General features: G+C 38.3%; 2 protein-coding genes across 6 annotated transcripts in view; one reads left to right on the top strand and one right to left on the bottom strand.

The window, feature by feature from the left end:
* LOC109844222 (putative germin-like protein 2-1) overlaps window positions 1–11592 on the top strand; it is a 67202-nt gene extending 55610 nt beyond the window's left edge. For 4 of the 5 annotated variants that reach the window (XM_020413188.1, XM_020413187.1, XM_020413189.1 and 1 more), the window contains 3 exons: window positions 6447–6611; window positions 10000–10122; window positions 10865–11592. In XM_020413188.1, coding sequence (XP_020268777.1) covers window positions 6560–6611; window positions 10000–10122; window positions 10865–11400 — 711 coding nt within the window. In that variant the 5' untranslated portion in view covers window positions 6447–6559 and the 3' untranslated portion in view covers window positions 11401–11592. The remainder of the gene's footprint in view (window positions 1–6446; window positions 6612–9999; window positions 10123–10864) is intronic. The other variant, XM_020413191.1, reaches the window with a different exon arrangement.
* LOC109844225 (putative germin-like protein 2-1) lies at window positions 12766–13986 on the bottom strand. Its single transcript, XM_020413194.1, has 2 exons — window positions 13807–13986; window positions 12766–13612 (listed from the first exon to the last, which is right to left on the bottom strand). Exons 1-2 carry the CDS (start codon window positions 13919–13921, stop codon window positions 13065–13067), a joined length of 663 nt encoding a protein of 220 aa, XP_020268783.1. The 5' UTR covers window positions 13922–13986; the 3' UTR covers window positions 12766–13064.

Genomic DNA, 16345 nt, shown 5'->3' with positions numbered 1-16345 from the left:
GTCTATTGGAGAGATCAAGTGGTCTTGTAAGAGGGTTTTGGGTAAGATTTGTAACCCTAATTTGTATTCCCCTTGATTTCCATTAGTAAAGCTTCCCCCTCCTTACCCCGTAGACGTAGGCACATTGCCGAACCACGTATATCTTGTGTTCTTGCTGAGATTGGTTGGCTTGTGTTATTTGGTGGTCTACTATTGTTCTTGTGTGTGCTTTTGTATTTGTCTAATCGGGCTTCCGCGGCGCACAACAAGTGGTATCAGAGCTCCGGGTTGGATTTGGGAGTTTTGTTCGAAGGATTCACTGTTGGATTCTTGGTTGAAGAGTAGATCTATAATATGGTTGAAACAAGCAGGGCTAGTTTAAGTGCTACTAGTACATCGGGGTCGGCTTTGACAAAGGCGATCCAAAATTTGAGCATCAATAACACTAAAATTGATGTCTCAAAGTTCGACAGCAAGATTAACTTTGGTTTATGGAGGTGTCAAGTAATGGACGTCTTAGATGAACAAAATTTGGAGGAGACTCTTGAGTTTCAAGAGAAACCCGAGGAGATTGAAGATAGGGTTTGGAAGAAAATGCACAGTAGGGCTTGTGGGGTTATTCGGTCATGCTTAACGCCGGATCTCATTTATGATGTGATGAACGAGACTTCGGCAAAGAGATTGTGGGAAACGCTCAATGAAAAATATTTGACGAAGAGCATTGAGAATCGGCTTCACTTGAAGAAGTGGTTCTACCAGTTCAAGATGAAGAGAGGAGTTTCCATTCGGGAGCATGTTAACAACTTCACAAAGCTAATTTCGGATATGACCAATGTAGATATCATGGTGGAGGATGAAGATAAGGCGATGTTATTATTGTGTTCGTTGCCGGATGATGAATTTAGTACTTTTGTTCTCACTATGATAAATGGGCGAACTACAGTTAGCTACAAGGAGGTGACCTCGGCATTGGTGAATTATGAGCTGAGGAAGAATGATTGTGAGCCCTCCGAGAAGGCATCGGGTGATGCACTTGCAGTTCGTAGCCGTAGTCCAAACCGTCAAAAGGTCAACCGCTAAAAATCAAAGAATAGGGGTGGCCATAAAAGTGTTGGTAGAAATCAATGTGCCTTTTGCAAAGAAGAGGGATATTGGAAGAATGAGTGTCCAAAGTTGAAGGATAGAGCCGGGAAGCAAAGGGGGAAAGCTGTACAAGCTTCAGAGGTGAATGTTGCTAAGGTTATTGGCGATATTTTAGATTCGGATTCTTCCGGTTATTCTTGTCCCGCACTGCCGTCAGTTTGTTATGCCGACTCTACGGAGTGGATGCTTGATTCAGGAGCTACATTTCACATTTACCCTAAAAGGGATTGGTTTACCAACTTTGAGGAGTTGAAGAGAGGAGACGTGGTGCTCATGGGGAACGATCACGTTTGTCCTATTAGTGGGATTGGCTCAGTCAGAATCAGAATGCATGACGGGGTGACTAGGGAATTGAAAGAAGTGAGGTTCGTGCCGCAGTTGACGAAGAACCTCATTTCTCTTGGGACTTTGGAGGCATCCGGTTATAGAGTGATCTTAGAAGATGCTAGTTTGAAGGTCATGAAGGGGTCCATAGTGGTGATGCGAGGTGTCAGGGAAAACAACCTATACTACTTGAAGGGCAAGACAGTTATAGGGGGTCTGGCTGCTTCTATCACCACAGAGGAGGACACTACCACACTATGGCACATGAGGCTTGGACACACAGGTGAAAAGTCCCTACAATCATTGGCAAAACAGGGGCTATTGAAAGGTGCAAAGACCTGCAAGATGGAACTGTGTGAGCATTGTATTCTTGGGAAGAAGACTAAAGTAAAGTTTGGCACCGCAATTCACAACACCCAAGGTATATTAGACTACATTCACACAGATGTTTGGGGCCCTTCTAAGCACACATCGCTTGGTGGGGCAAATTATTTTGCCACTTTCATTGATGACTATTCCAGGAGGAATTGAGTATATACCATGAAGCATAAACATGAGGTCCTGGATATATTTGTGGAGTGGAAGAAGAAAGTGGAGCTGCAGACAGGTAGAAAGGTGAAGACTCTTCGTTCAGACAATGGTGGAGAGTATAAGAGTGATCCATTTCTGCAGTTTTGCCGGGATCACGGCATTAGAAGACACTTTACAGTTAGAGAGACACCGCAACAGAACGGGGTGGCCGAAAGATTGAACCGTACCTTGCTGGAGAAGGTGCGATGTATGATGACGCAGAGTGGATTATCTAGATCTTTTTGGGCCGAGGCGTTAGTTTATGCGAGCCATCTCGTTAACAGGTTGCCGTGCACTGCGATAGAGGGGAAGACTCCTATGGAGCGTTGGTCTGATTCTGTGGCTAATGATTATGAGACTCTTCGGATATTTGGGTGTCCAGCTTATTTCCATGTTAGTGATGAGAAGTTGAATCCGAGAGCGAGGAAGGCTATCTTTGTGGGATTTAGAGAAGGTGTAAAAGTCTTCAAACTATGGGATCCACAAGACAAGAAGATGATCATTAGCAGAGATGTCACATTCGATGAGGCGTAGATGATCATTAGCAGAGATGTCACATTCGATGAGGCGTACATGATGAAGCCTCGAGTTCCTCAGCAGGTAGAGGAAGATCAGACAGGAGGGATATCGCAGCAGGTAGAGGATGATGTGACTCCACCCACTCCAGTCAGCATTGTGCCCATTGAGACTCCTACAGAGGTGACACCGGAAGGAGATGAGATGACAGTCGGGCATTTGGAGGATACAGTGGATGGTGAGGCTCAGGAGCAGGGTCATGCTCAGGGGTCCATTACAGCAGATAGACCGAGGAGAGAGATTCATCGGCCAGCTAGATATAATGATGTCATGGTGGCATATGCTTTATCTGTGGAGGTTGTTGATGATTTGATTCCTGCCACATTTAGGGAGGCAGAGTCCAGCCCTGACTCTATTAGGTGGAGGAATGCTATGGAGGAGGAAATGCAATCTCTTCAGAAGAATGACACTTGGGAACTTGCAGAGCTACTTAAGGGTAAGAAAGCTATTGGTTGCAAGTGGGTGTATGCTAAGAAGGAGGGATCTTCTATTGGGGACATTCGGTTCAAGGCCAGATTGGTTGCCAAGGGATATGCACAGCTTGAGGGCATTGATTACAACGAGGTATTTTCACCCGTTGTGAATCATTCGTCTATTCGGATTTTATTGGAATTTGTGGCACAGCTGGACTTAGATTTGGTCCAAATGGACGTGAAGACGGCCTTTCTACATGGAGACTTAGATGATGAGATCTACATGATACAACCTATGGGGTTTAAAGCTGCAGGAAGGGAAAATTTAGTGTGCAAATTGACGAAATCTTTTTATGGACTGAAGTAATCACCGTGACAATGGTACAAGAGATTTGATAGCTTTATGATTGGCCGAGGGTACACAAGGAGCCCTTATGACCCGTGTGTTTATATGCACAAGCTACAGGATGGTGAGCATATTTATTTGTTATTATATGTTGATGATATGCTCATAGCTTCTAGGAACACTTTAGCTATTGGGAAATTAAAAAAGAAGCTGTCATCTGAATTTGAGATGAAGGACCTGGGAGAGGCTAAGAAGATACTGGGTATGGAAATTGAGAGAGACAGGGTGAAGGGGAGATTGAAGCTTACACATAGGAGTTACTTGCAGAAGATGCTAAAGAAATTCAGTTTTGAGGGTAATACCAAGGTGGTGAGTACTCCATTAGCTCCCAACTTTAAGCTTTTAGCTTTGATGTCACCAGTTTCAGTGGAGGATATGGACTACATGTCCAAAGTTCCGTATGCCAGTGTAGTGGGTAGCTTAATGTATGCTATGGTGTGTACTAGGCCAGATTTATCACAAGCCGTGAGCATGGTATCTAGGTACATGCATAACCCCGGGAAGGGGCATTGGGAGGCCGTGAAGTGGATTCTACGGTATATTAAGGGTACCGTGGATGTTGGGTTGATATTTACGAAGAATGATGAGACAGGGCAGGATTGTATTGACTACGTGGATTCAGACTATGCCGAAGATCTTGATAAGCGTCGGTCCACTACATGTTATGTTTTTACATTGGCTAGTGCACCGGTGTGTTGGAGATGTACTCTTCAGTCTACAGTGGCGTTTTCTACTACGGAGGCGGAATATATGGCGGTGACTAAAGCAGTGAAGGAGGCTTTGTAGCTACATGGCTTGTTGGATGATTTGGGGATTGCACAGGAGACCATTCAGGTACATTGTGATAGTATGTCAGCTATCTATTTGGCGAAGAACCAAGTCTACCATGCACGCACGAAGCACATTGATGTCAGATTTTACTTTGTACGTGACGTATTGGATGATGGTGATGTCACGTTGGAGAAGGTCCACACTAAGGATAACCCTGCTGATATGTTGACCAAAGTTGTATCAGGTGTGAAGTTTGGTCATTGTTTGAACTTGTTGAATACGTCACGGTCGACCGCCGAACTCTCTGGACTTTTGGATCTGCTGCTGGATGGAGGGCGGTCGACCGTGACGGTCGACCGCGATGGATCACGGTCGACCGTGCCGGTCGACCGCCGAAGCGGTTTGGGCCTGAGTTCTGTTTCCAGACCCGTTTCGTTTGTGAGTTGTATATAAACCCTAAACTCGTTTCTAGGGTTAAGCTTTAGTGATTTTGAGCTGCTGAAAGGGGATTTCTAGGGCTTCTATTGTTGGAGTCTATTGGAGAGATCAAGTGGTCTTGTAAGAGGGTTTTGGGTAAGATTTGTAACCCTAATTTGTATTCCCCTTGATTTCCATTAGTATAGCTTCCCCCTCCTTGCCCCGTGGACGTAGGCACATTGCCGAACCACGTATATCTTGTGTTCTTGCTGAGATTGGTTGGCTTGTGTTATTTGTGGTCTACTATTGTTCTTATGTGTGCTTTTGTATTTGTCTAATCGGGCTTCCGCGGCGCACAACAGTTATGGACTCCCAGTTCATTGTGGTTTTCTATTGTTCCATCCGCCCACGTTTTGTGAAATATGTTTTCAGTGTATATTTCCTTACTTTAACCCTATCTTTGACAGGGCAAATCATGACATATCGTTTCCTGCTTTCTTGTGTATCTATTTATTGTTTTCCCAAAAACATACATCTTTTTCTTGACCTTAACCACTCTTTTTTTATTGGGTATTGACCTAAACCGCCCTTTATTTATTATCACCATTAAGATGACAGATTTTTTTTTTTTCACAAAACAAAATCCAGTGTGTCCTTGTGCCTTTTTTATATTTTATTTTTCATTTTGACAGGTAAAATCTTGAAATAGTAACTCAATTGGACCTTGTACTCAGGATCTTTTCTTATTGTTGTAGTCAACTTCAGTTTGATTGTTGTCAATGAACAATAACAACTGGTTCTTTGGGCGCTTAGACACAAAAAGAGCTATAGATAATATACTATGAATATGGTCCTTTTCTCTTTAAAGAATTGTCTGAGGAGATAATTTCTTTACGCGTCACCATTACCCTATGAATAGATAACCACCGGTGTTTGGTATTTGCCTTCTGGAAGTAGCCCCAAACTGCTGAATGCAGTCAATAGACTTTTTAAGGCAGCCTTTATTGGTTTCAACATGCAGATGTAGACTTAGTAAGCGAACACGAGGAGAGGGGGAAAAAATCAAGTTATTAGGTGGGAATTACAGGATACGAACTTTTCTTTCAGTGCAAACTTACTACTTTTCTTTCATCAGTGCACACTTACTGATTAGAAATTCCTTAAAAATCTTTGTCAGCACAAGTGGTGGTGAAAAAAAAAAAGAAGTGTTTCAGATCTTAAACTTTAATTTCATGCGCTAGCATTTATATGCAAAACGCAAGAGTACTAGAGGATTAATTTCTGGTTACATGAATAGATTGAACTGAATTGTTTGCATGCTCGGTTACTTCTATCAAAGAATCTCTTCTTGATTAACATTTTTCTTGAAGTGAATAACAGAGGTAGACGGATATTCATTCTTCAGAATAACTAGTTAATACGTGATAAAATTTATAATTTTTTATTCTCCTTTTTCTTTTTACAAGGATTTGCGTGGTGAATTGAGAAATTTGCTCGTCTTCTTCATCTAGTTGATTTCTATCTTACAGGCTACTCGAAGTCTTGTGAATGTTTGTTTATTTTTTAAAGTTAGTAATGCCTATTCAACGACATGAGACCGAAGGACTCTCAAATGTTGGTTTTTCTTCTTGCAACTAATCGTTGTTTCTTTTTATTATGTAAAGAGTATTTTTGTGCTTTTGAGGCTTTACTTTAGGCATGGCTGGTGACATATATAGGTTTTATTTTTGTGATTATTAATTAGCATTGTTCACGCAGTCATCATACTCTGATGGCTTAGAGCTCTTTCAAATTGATTAAATGCATACCACGTCAATACCTGACAACTAAATTTTGCTTTCTTATAGGTTTCAAGCTGCTTGCAGACAAATCTCAAAATAATTTCATCTGTTCTTCGTGGGCTTGACTAGTCATCATCAACAACTAAGGAGCCAATTCCTCTTCTTTCAAATCCTATTAGATGAAGCGGTCGTTTCCTCATGTTCAGAAGTTAGAAGCGTCTATGGGATTAGGTAAGTATTACTTTACCTCTTTAGTTTTTAAAACCTCTTTATTACATATGTCTGATGCATTATTCTCTTTTTAAAGAGGAATTGGTTGGCGAAGAAAGGATTAGTAAGGGAGTTGTTGAAGAGGTGAATGTGACATTTTAATAGGAATTAGTAACCACTAGAAGAAAGGATTAGTAAGGGAGTTGTTGAAGAGGTGAATGTGACATTTTAATAGGAATTAGTAACCACTAGGAACTTTTGAACAATGCGGAGTTGTTGAAGAGGTGAATGTGACATTTTAATAGGAATTAGTAACCACTAGGAACTTTTGAACAATGCGTCAATTAATTCATAATGCATGAGCATGGTATCTCTTTGAATGTCGGATTAATAAAATTGACTTGCTGATGTCTTTAATGAACGATCTTTTTTTTCTCTGAGGACGAGCTAAGTCAATGGTGTAAAAGCACCATTTAAGAGCGACCTCCATGGCTGCTCTTGGACTGGCTCGTCCCAAGAGTTCCATAGCAAACATGTGTGTTTGTCAATAACACACCGATGGGTGATGGCTAATGCTTAATAGGATAAACTCGGATAGGTCGGCTTATAGGTGCTTAGTGCTTAATAGGGATCAATCCAGATAAATGTCATGCGGATATGTAACATGTAGGGGTGCAAACTGTTCGGTTAGTGCTCGGGTACGATACTTAACATAACAATATACACGAAAATCAGATGCGGATATTGGTATATATGCGGATGTATATGTGGATAGAAAACGACATGAGAAAAGCAGATAATATTAAAAAATATAGTTCATATGCTATAATAAGTGTTCATTAATATGTTTGTTATATCTTAAAAGCTAAGATTTTATCTCTTGATCATTAAAATTAACACCAAACCCATTAATCTAAGATTAAAACAATTGTAAATGTGTGGCTAACACGTACTCGGATAATTTTGGATACACATACGTATATTTCACTACATATCTCTACCCCTAATCATATCCAATTGATGCAGATATTTAGTAATCATATTCTTATCCTAACGGATATATATACGGATATATCAGCTGATATGGATATTTTTCTGCATCTGTAGTGACACATCATGTGACATGAATGTGTTGCTAAGAGCACCTGTGACATTTCTATTTCAGAAGACCGTCTTGTAGGTGTACTACAGTGATAAGAGAGTTATAACTCCGTTTGGCTATCAAGAAATCTAAATGAAAATAAAATATTTGGGGTAATAAATTGCTAAACTCAGAATAGAGGAAATATATCTACAATTGACTCTACACAATATGATACATTTAGTTCACATGAACCTGTCTTATGTGCAAAATGTCCTTACGTCTACCCTGCCATTTGTTTCCTTTCCCTAGCCTTTGGTCCTTGGCACAAGTTTGAATTGTTTTTGTATGTGTGGGCTTGGGCTAAGGCCTTTTATTAAAGTTTAAACGTTGGATGTGTCTCCTGTGGGTTCTGGTAATTTACTTGGGGCACCATCATTTTTTATCTTTTTTGTTCCTCCTTTTATTAAAGTTTAAACGTTGGATGGGTCTCCTGTGGGTTGTGGTAATTTACTTGGGCCACCATCATTTTTTATCTTTTTTGTTCCTCTCTCGTTTTCTTTTCTTTCTTTTTTCCCTTTCTTTGTAAATATTGGTCCTCTTTATTATCAATAAATAATTGGCCAAAGGCCTTTTCTCGAAAAAAATGCTAAACTAAACTAAACTTTTGGTCCTCTTTGTAAAAATACTTAATATTGATCATCTTTGTAAAAATACTACACTAACCTAAACTTTTGGTTGTGTGCTCTGGGCTCAGCTGCTTGTATCACAAGTTTCTACTTCCTCTTGCTCTTGAAGTGTCCTAAGCTAGCATTTCTCTCTTAATTGCATCTACCAACTTCGTTTTTTTAGAGGAAAGGTGAGGATCCATTATTAGTTTCATTAATGAAGAGAGTGATTACTTGACAACAAAAGGATAGAAAAGGTGGGAGAAAGAAGAAGAAAATTTTGGTATATTCCCATGTAGTAACCTACCTACACTTAGACATGGATAGCCAAAAAAATCAAACCAAAATAGATAGCATATGTCGAAGTCGTGAAGATTGATGACTCTCAATCCTGCAATGTCCTCAATACTGCATACCTTTTTTCTTCTTCTTCTTCTGATTCTTGGAAAGAACTAGTTATAGGTATTTAGGTGTCTGAAGACATCTATCTAATTTCTTTTGGTATTGGGGCGAGGTCCCGAGGATGAAGTTTTTTTGGGCTAATTTAACAGACTTCCATGAATTTGAATAATTTTAAATAAAATGAATATTTGTTATTGCTGGCTTGTTATTTATGAATAATGCAAATACAGTCCACAATACTATGCTATATAAAGGTTGAGTCTCATACACTAGCTCTCTTACCATCAGAGAGAATAGGCAGGAAGTAAACAACAATTGCTTTGGAATATGCTGAGCAGGAATATGTAAGCGGATCCTTGGCCTGCACTATAGAAACTTTATGATTATTTGTAGAGGTTCTCACTTTCTTAGATCTTGTAGTTGTACTATCATCATTCTTCCTTTGTTCTGTAACAAAAAAACTTTATCCTAAATATTCTGGGTTGGTTGTGAATAACTTTTTTTGTTCATTTGCTGGAATGTGTTTTCTCTGTTTGGATTCTAGTACTTTTCAAGATTTGTACATTTGGTGAGACCTCTATATATAATCATTAAATTATTTTCTCAATAGGGTTTATCCGAATTATCATAAAGTACTGATGGAATGATTCACATAAAGAATTTCCTTGTCAATATCTCATCTGCCGTTTGTGTTACTTCTAACATTTGATACATTAGTTAGTCTAGTACCGTGCAGAACAGGTCAAGAATATTTTAAATGAAAAAACTATGTTATCCGAAACCAGCAGATAATATAAATTAGTTAACAAAGCACAATACTAAATACCAAAGCTCGCATGAGTCAACAAATTGATGTAAAGATCGTGTCCGTGAGTTTTGCATCATAAACAGTTTTCCTCACCAAAAAAATTGTTCGTACACATTTTGGATTCATTTAATTGCTTGTTAGTGTTACTACAGTTATAATTTTTCAAAGTTAAATCACATTATAGAACTTTGCGTCAAGCCGGCCAAGCGTTTGGTAATTTGATAAATTAAAGTTCAGTTTAACATACTGCCGGCCTAATCTCTTTCTCTAACCTCCTATCTGCGTGTTTAATTAACTTCCATTTTATGTTATTTCAAAACTTTTAAAGAATCTCAAATTCATTTGTGACGATATAAAAAACTTGTTACCTATAAACAGTGGTACTCATATCTATATATGATCTAATGATCTACACAACAACTTAGCTGTCTACTTGCCCTCAATTTCAAGAACCACAGATGGCTGTTAGCTTCCTCCAGATCTTCGCCCTCCTGACTCTAATTTCAACTTCTGCAATAGCTTCCGAACCCTTCCCTGTTCAAGATTTTTGCGTCGCTGACAAGACGTCAAATGGTAATTGTTCATACCTCATTTTCTTAGAACATTAATAGGTATAAATAATTCCTGTATTTGGTTAACAGGGTTTTATTATTGTACATTTTGTTTCTAGGTGATCCATGTGAATTACATCACTTTCAACAATATGGATTTTCAATTTGGAAGCCCGCAATTTTAAACTTTGTACTCGCACCTTGGATGCTACTTGGAGTAACCAGAACAAAATGCATGTCCATGATATTTATCATGTAGGTAAGTACGTGCAAATACATGAAGAGAAGATGTGAGGAAGTACAATGAAGAGGAGGTAAGAGGAAATTAAGATTAGAACATGAAAATAATTAATCTATTTTTATGAATCAAGGTGTCATGCTACCCGAAGCCGTTATCATAACATAACAAATTAATTGCCTGTTTGGATGGAGGGTAGAGAGGGGGAAGGGAAGAGAAATCTCATTTTAACTTTGTTTGGGAGTTTCATTTAGGAGGATAGAGGAGGGGAATGGAGGGGAAATTTGGCCCAAATTCTTACACCCCAAATTGGGGTGTAATGGAGGGGAAGGGAAGGAAGAGGAATTTTTCTTCTTCCTTCCCCTTCCTTCCCAAACACACCATAAGATGATCGTGCAATCGATCTGGTGATGAAGATGTCTGATTAATTAATCTCTGAATTTATTCCGAAACACTTTCTTATTCCTTTCGTTCGCAGAGAGGGACAACACAATCCTATTTAACCCTGTCCAATTAACTTCTGCAGTATTTATGAACGGATTCGCCTGCAAGGACCCAACCCTGGTCACAGCCGACGACTTCTTCTACTCCGGCCTCAACAAACGCGGCAACACATCAAACCCAGTCGGCTCAAAGGTAACTCTCCTCAACGCCGACAAGATCCCCGGCCTCAACACCTTCGGCATCTCCATGGCCCGTGTGGACTTCATACCCGGCGGTCTCAACCCCCCGCACACCCACCCTCGCGCCACCGAGATCCTGACAGTAATCCAGGGGAAACTCTTTGCTGGGTTTGTCACGGTGAACCCCGATAATAAATTCTACAGCAAGGTTTTGAAGAGGGGGGATGTGTTTGTGTTTCCCCAGGGGTTGATACATTTTCAGATTAATATTGGGAGGAGGAATGCAGCGGCTATTGTTGGGCTCAGTAGTCAGAATCCTGGCGTGAATACGATTGCTAATGCGATGTTTGGGGCGAGGCCTGAGATTCCTAGTTTTGTTCTCGCTAAAGGGTTTCAGACCGAGGAGGATATTATCAGGCTCATGCAGTCCAAGTTTTAGATAGATTTGTCATCATTAGTTTATGTTATAATTGATGTTATTCGTTTGCATGTATTTGTGCTCTCAAAGAAAGGGATTCGGATCCCCTCCCCTCCACTTTAAAAAAAAAAGTAGCAGCAGAGAGAATTTTTGGAAAATTTATTTAAGATAATAAAAGCTATCAGGTGAACGAAACTGAGAATTTTTGGAAAGGCCTGTAACTTTCTTTAATTGCAATAATATGTAATACAAACACAGAGTTTAGCAAAACATTTCATGTTAGAGCGAATTGCTGTGATCCATACAAGAGAACGGGAAGATTCCCAAATCGCCCCTCTATTTCTATTATATGACGGAATAATCATCTATTATTAATTTTACTTATTTTCCTTAATTAATTTCTCCAAAGGTAGGAGGGAATCAGAGGTTAGTTTGCCAGTTTATTAATCAAATGTAGGTCGTTAACCTACCAACAAATGATCTTATCCACATCTATTAGTGATTTTAAGAATCAAGACTATGTCATACAATCAAACCCGTAACCTTAACAACCGACCCGTAACATTAACAAAAAACCCGTAACCTTAACAATTAAACCCGTAATCTTAACAATTAAGCCCGTAACCTTAACAATCATTTCAACATCATCATAGTAACATCATGATATATATATATATATATATATCCCGTAACTTTAACAATCTCCCAATACAAACAATTAGTTCCCCTCATCAACAACGAAAATAATAAAAAATAAAAATAATAAAATAATCATCATAAATCATTTCAACTATCATCTCAGTACATCATGATAAAAAAGAGAGAGAGAGAGAGAGAGAAGGGTATTATGGTCTTCACATATTTTAATCTCTTGGGTTTTGTGTTTTGGGGGCTCAGAGAACAAAATCTTTATTTTTGAGGGCAAAACATCCGTTGACAAAGTCTTGGGGGTGGGAAGCATGTTTTCTTGGGTTTTGGGGGCTGGAAGCATTTTTCCCTTTTAAGAATCAAGACTATGCCATACAATCAAAGATTCGTTAAAATATTTCAAGAAGTTTACTAGTCAATTTCTTTTTACTTCTTCTCCTGTAGACATTTCCCATCATTTGTTAAAAAAAAAAATCTAGAATGGACTTATCACATTCTTTGACAATCACACAAAATGCCTTTGAATATTGAATCATACATCAGATGCGTAGGGACTTATCACATTCTTTGACAATCACACAAAATGCCTTTGAATATTGAATCATACATCAGATGCGTAGCTCTCAATTAAGCAAAATATGTATATTCTTTTTTTTAATTGAATATTGAATCATACATCAGATGCGTAGCTCTCAATTAAGCAAAATATGTATATTCTTTTTTTTAATAACAACCGATTTTTGCATTCTCTCGTAGTTTCATTTTTATATAACTGCCTACATGTACACACACGTACAAATTATTAGCCTTTTTATCAACCGATAAATAATAATAACAACTTTTTTCCAACTCATTTGACTTATTAACAAATCAAGTTTCCAGTAGGACACAAAAGTTTTAGTAATGGAAAAACCAACATTGAATTCATAACTTCAACAGTGATAAATACACATACAAATCTTTATTGTCAATGAACGCAAAAAGCACCCCGTACTTTATGCTTATTTACTCACCCGCCAGTGTACGATGTATTCCAGCTAATTGAACTGAGCCATGAGTTGCGCCACCACTTTATCGTCCACCTGAAACGCCCTCTTCAGTACCTCCTTCGACACCCTCGGGTTCGACCCGAACACCGCGTTCGCAATCGTAACCACCCCCGGATTCTGACTGCTCAGCGCCGACAGTGCCACCGCCGGCGTATGACCAAGATTCATCTGGAAGTGAATCATACCAAACGGGAACACGAAGACATCACCCTTCTGCAGAACTTTCTGGAAAAATCGGTTGGTGGGGTTAGATGCGATGAAGCCGACGTGGAGAGTGCCCTCGATGACGGTGAGGACCTCGGTGGCGCGAGGGTGATTGTGGGGAGGGTTGAGGCCACCGTAGGGGGCGTAGTCAATGCGGGCTAGGGAGATACCGAGGGTGTTGAGGCCTGGGAAGGCGTCCGCGTTGACCGTGGTCACGTTGGAGCCGACGCGGTTGTTGGTGTTGCGGCGGACGTCGTTGAGGAGTCCCCGGAAGAGGAAGTCCTCGGAGACTACAGTGTTCGGGTCTTTGCATACAAAGCCGTTGACGATTACTGCAACACAAAGAGGAGAGATCATGGCTTTTAATCACTCTTGCATAACGTTAACAGAAAGAGGAGAGATAATATCTATGTTTCTTATTTTGTTATTCTTGCTAGATATAAGTATAGACATTAATGTCTCGTCAGTAGTATTAATCTTACATAATGATGATATTAGTGATCATAATTAAGAGAATGTAATCAACCTTTTGATTTCGTGTCAGCGACGCAGAAATCCTGCAGAGGGCTAGGATCATAAGCAAAAGCTTGGACCAGAGCCAAAGAAAGAATGGCGATTCCTAGAATAACTTGGGAAGCCATCTCAAAGCTCCTAAATGAGTACACTCGTTGGATATTGATGAATTTGATTTGTGTGAAAATGCTTTGGAGGAAGGATCAATTTATAGATGATTATAACGTGAAGGAAGGACTAAATTATAACGTTTAATTAGGTGGCCATGAGCTTGAGTTTTGGCACGTCTTACTGACCAATTTAATTAGTGTGCATTATAAAGTTTTAGCTAGGTTGTCCTTGTCTTTACTTTTAGTTTCTTCACGTGTTCTTAGCATAAATTTAGTAGCCATGTGGACACATAAACTCCCTATCTAAATTAGTTACTAACGAATTGGACAGTTTATATTAGTTTATGGTTTATTAGGTAGTAGAATATTTAGGGTTAGATATAATACGTACAAATTAAACTTTATTAAAAAAAATTTAAGGAACAGTGTACAATGTTAGATTGCACATATATGACTTTTCTCAAGAGGACTTTGTGGCCTTTTTCTTTTATTCCTTTTAATTCATAGTTAGTAGAGAGTCATTAGAGGCTGCGCTGGTTTCATGTTTTTCGAAGGTAGTCGGTTTAACTAATCCACTAACTACTCTATTTATGTTTTATAATTGGTGATGTTAATTATCAAGGGACATGGATCTTAATTACATTGCTAAGTTAACGTTCATTCCTTCTATTTTTCTTATTACATTCCTTTGTTTCTTGGCATTTCAATTCAATCTATGTAAAATCCCTTTCTACTCTCCCATGAATAGACAAATTATTGGATATCTTTTAACATGACATGGTTAATGTTCATATCACTTCTATAAATAGAGAATTCAAGCATAATATTAATTATTACACATCCAATTCATATTTATCAAAATGTTTTAGGGAAAATGTATTTTTTTAAGAGAAAAGGCACGTCAAGGCGGATTTGGATCCTCTCCACTACAAAAAAAATAGTGGAGGGACCACTACATAATCACAACCATTGATTATCTAGTTGATGGTTATGATTTTTTCTTTTAGTGCAAATTAGGAATGAGTGCAATACACGGGGGTATGGTAAGTATTAGATTTAGATTGTATCATAACCGCCTACTAAATAATCAACGCTTGAGATTAAAAGTAGTTGTCTCTCCACTACTTTTTTGTAGTGGAGAGGATCCAAATCCCGTCAAGGCACCCTACCCATGTAAAGGAAAAATGTTAAAGTACACACACGTATATATACATATATGATGCTTACATTGTCGGTGAATTCATTACTATTTTGAAAATCATCTATTACGTGAGAAGACTGTGTTCTTAGCGTGACATTTATATAGTATTCCTCGATAATGTTATACTCGTAAACTAGTTATAGGGGTCAAAGACTGATTGGACCAAATCTCTTGAATTTTTTATTTTTTTTATGAACAGACCAAATCTCTTGATTTAAGAGGGCTATTTATTTTATTTTTTATTTTTTATTTTTTATTGTTTATTTTTTTATAAAAAAGATTGTTAGCTTGTGCCTTTTCTTTCCATTGTTTATGTAAAAGCGAGACACATGTCTAACATTTTCCTCTTCCTCCCAATAGAAATCAATGCATTCAGCTGCAAGCAACATTACTAATGTACAAGTCTTTGCTTGAATCAAAGGGTTAGCTAAAATTTGAAGGAAACGAAGAAATTAAACTTGTTCGATTTAAATAAATAAAAAATAAGAAAAGAAAGAAGGAAGGAAAGAGACAGTAATGTCCGAATCATTCAAGTCAATGAAATAAAGAAGAGAAAAATAGAAAACGAAAAAGGAGACAAGAGGCCGACCAATCAATATACATAGCCAATAGCTTATGTTACTATTTGTTTGTAAAAACAAGATAGTCTCACATAGGACATTTGAGCATTCTTTTAGAGGTTTAAAAATATTTAATAATTATTGGGCTTTGATAAATGGATCAATGTATAAGCTTCTAACCCGCAGGCCGCATGTACGCGAATAATGCGAGATTTTGAATTTTTGAAAATATGAATAATGGCTGTTGAAAAGTGTCTGTTTGTTCCAAGGAGTGTTTTGAAAAGTTATGACTATTGAAAATACCATTTCAAACCTTTAAATAGTTTATAATTTCATATATCTTAACTTCACTTCTTTTTCAAAACTTTTCTGTCAAAAATATCTGTAATACTACAAACTTGTTTCGCAAAGAATTAGTGAAAAAATTTAGATTTGATTGCTAAAATTTTCATTTTCTGTTGTATCCTGGGAAGAAAATTTGTATTAACCCGAAGCAACTTTGAATAGCAAGTGGAGCAAATATTTCTTTAAGGAAAGTGTTTCACGCCTCAGAATTTATGTCTCCTTTATAATTTTCCTAACAACTTCGATACTCCAAAAATTAATTTTGGAGTATTAGTGGTACATTTGGTAAATTTTAACCGAAAAAATAGCTCCCTCATCTACAGATTAAGGATTACA

Source organism: Asparagus officinalis, chromosome 6 (assembly GCF_001876935.1).
Source record: "Asparagus officinalis chromosome 6, Aspof.V1, whole genome shotgun sequence".
In the NCBI taxonomy this organism is placed as follows: domain Eukaryota; kingdom Viridiplantae; phylum Streptophyta; class Magnoliopsida; order Asparagales; family Asparagaceae; genus Asparagus; species Asparagus officinalis.
Note: the sequence above shows the minus strand (reverse complement) of the source record. Positions and strands in the feature narration are given on the sequence as shown.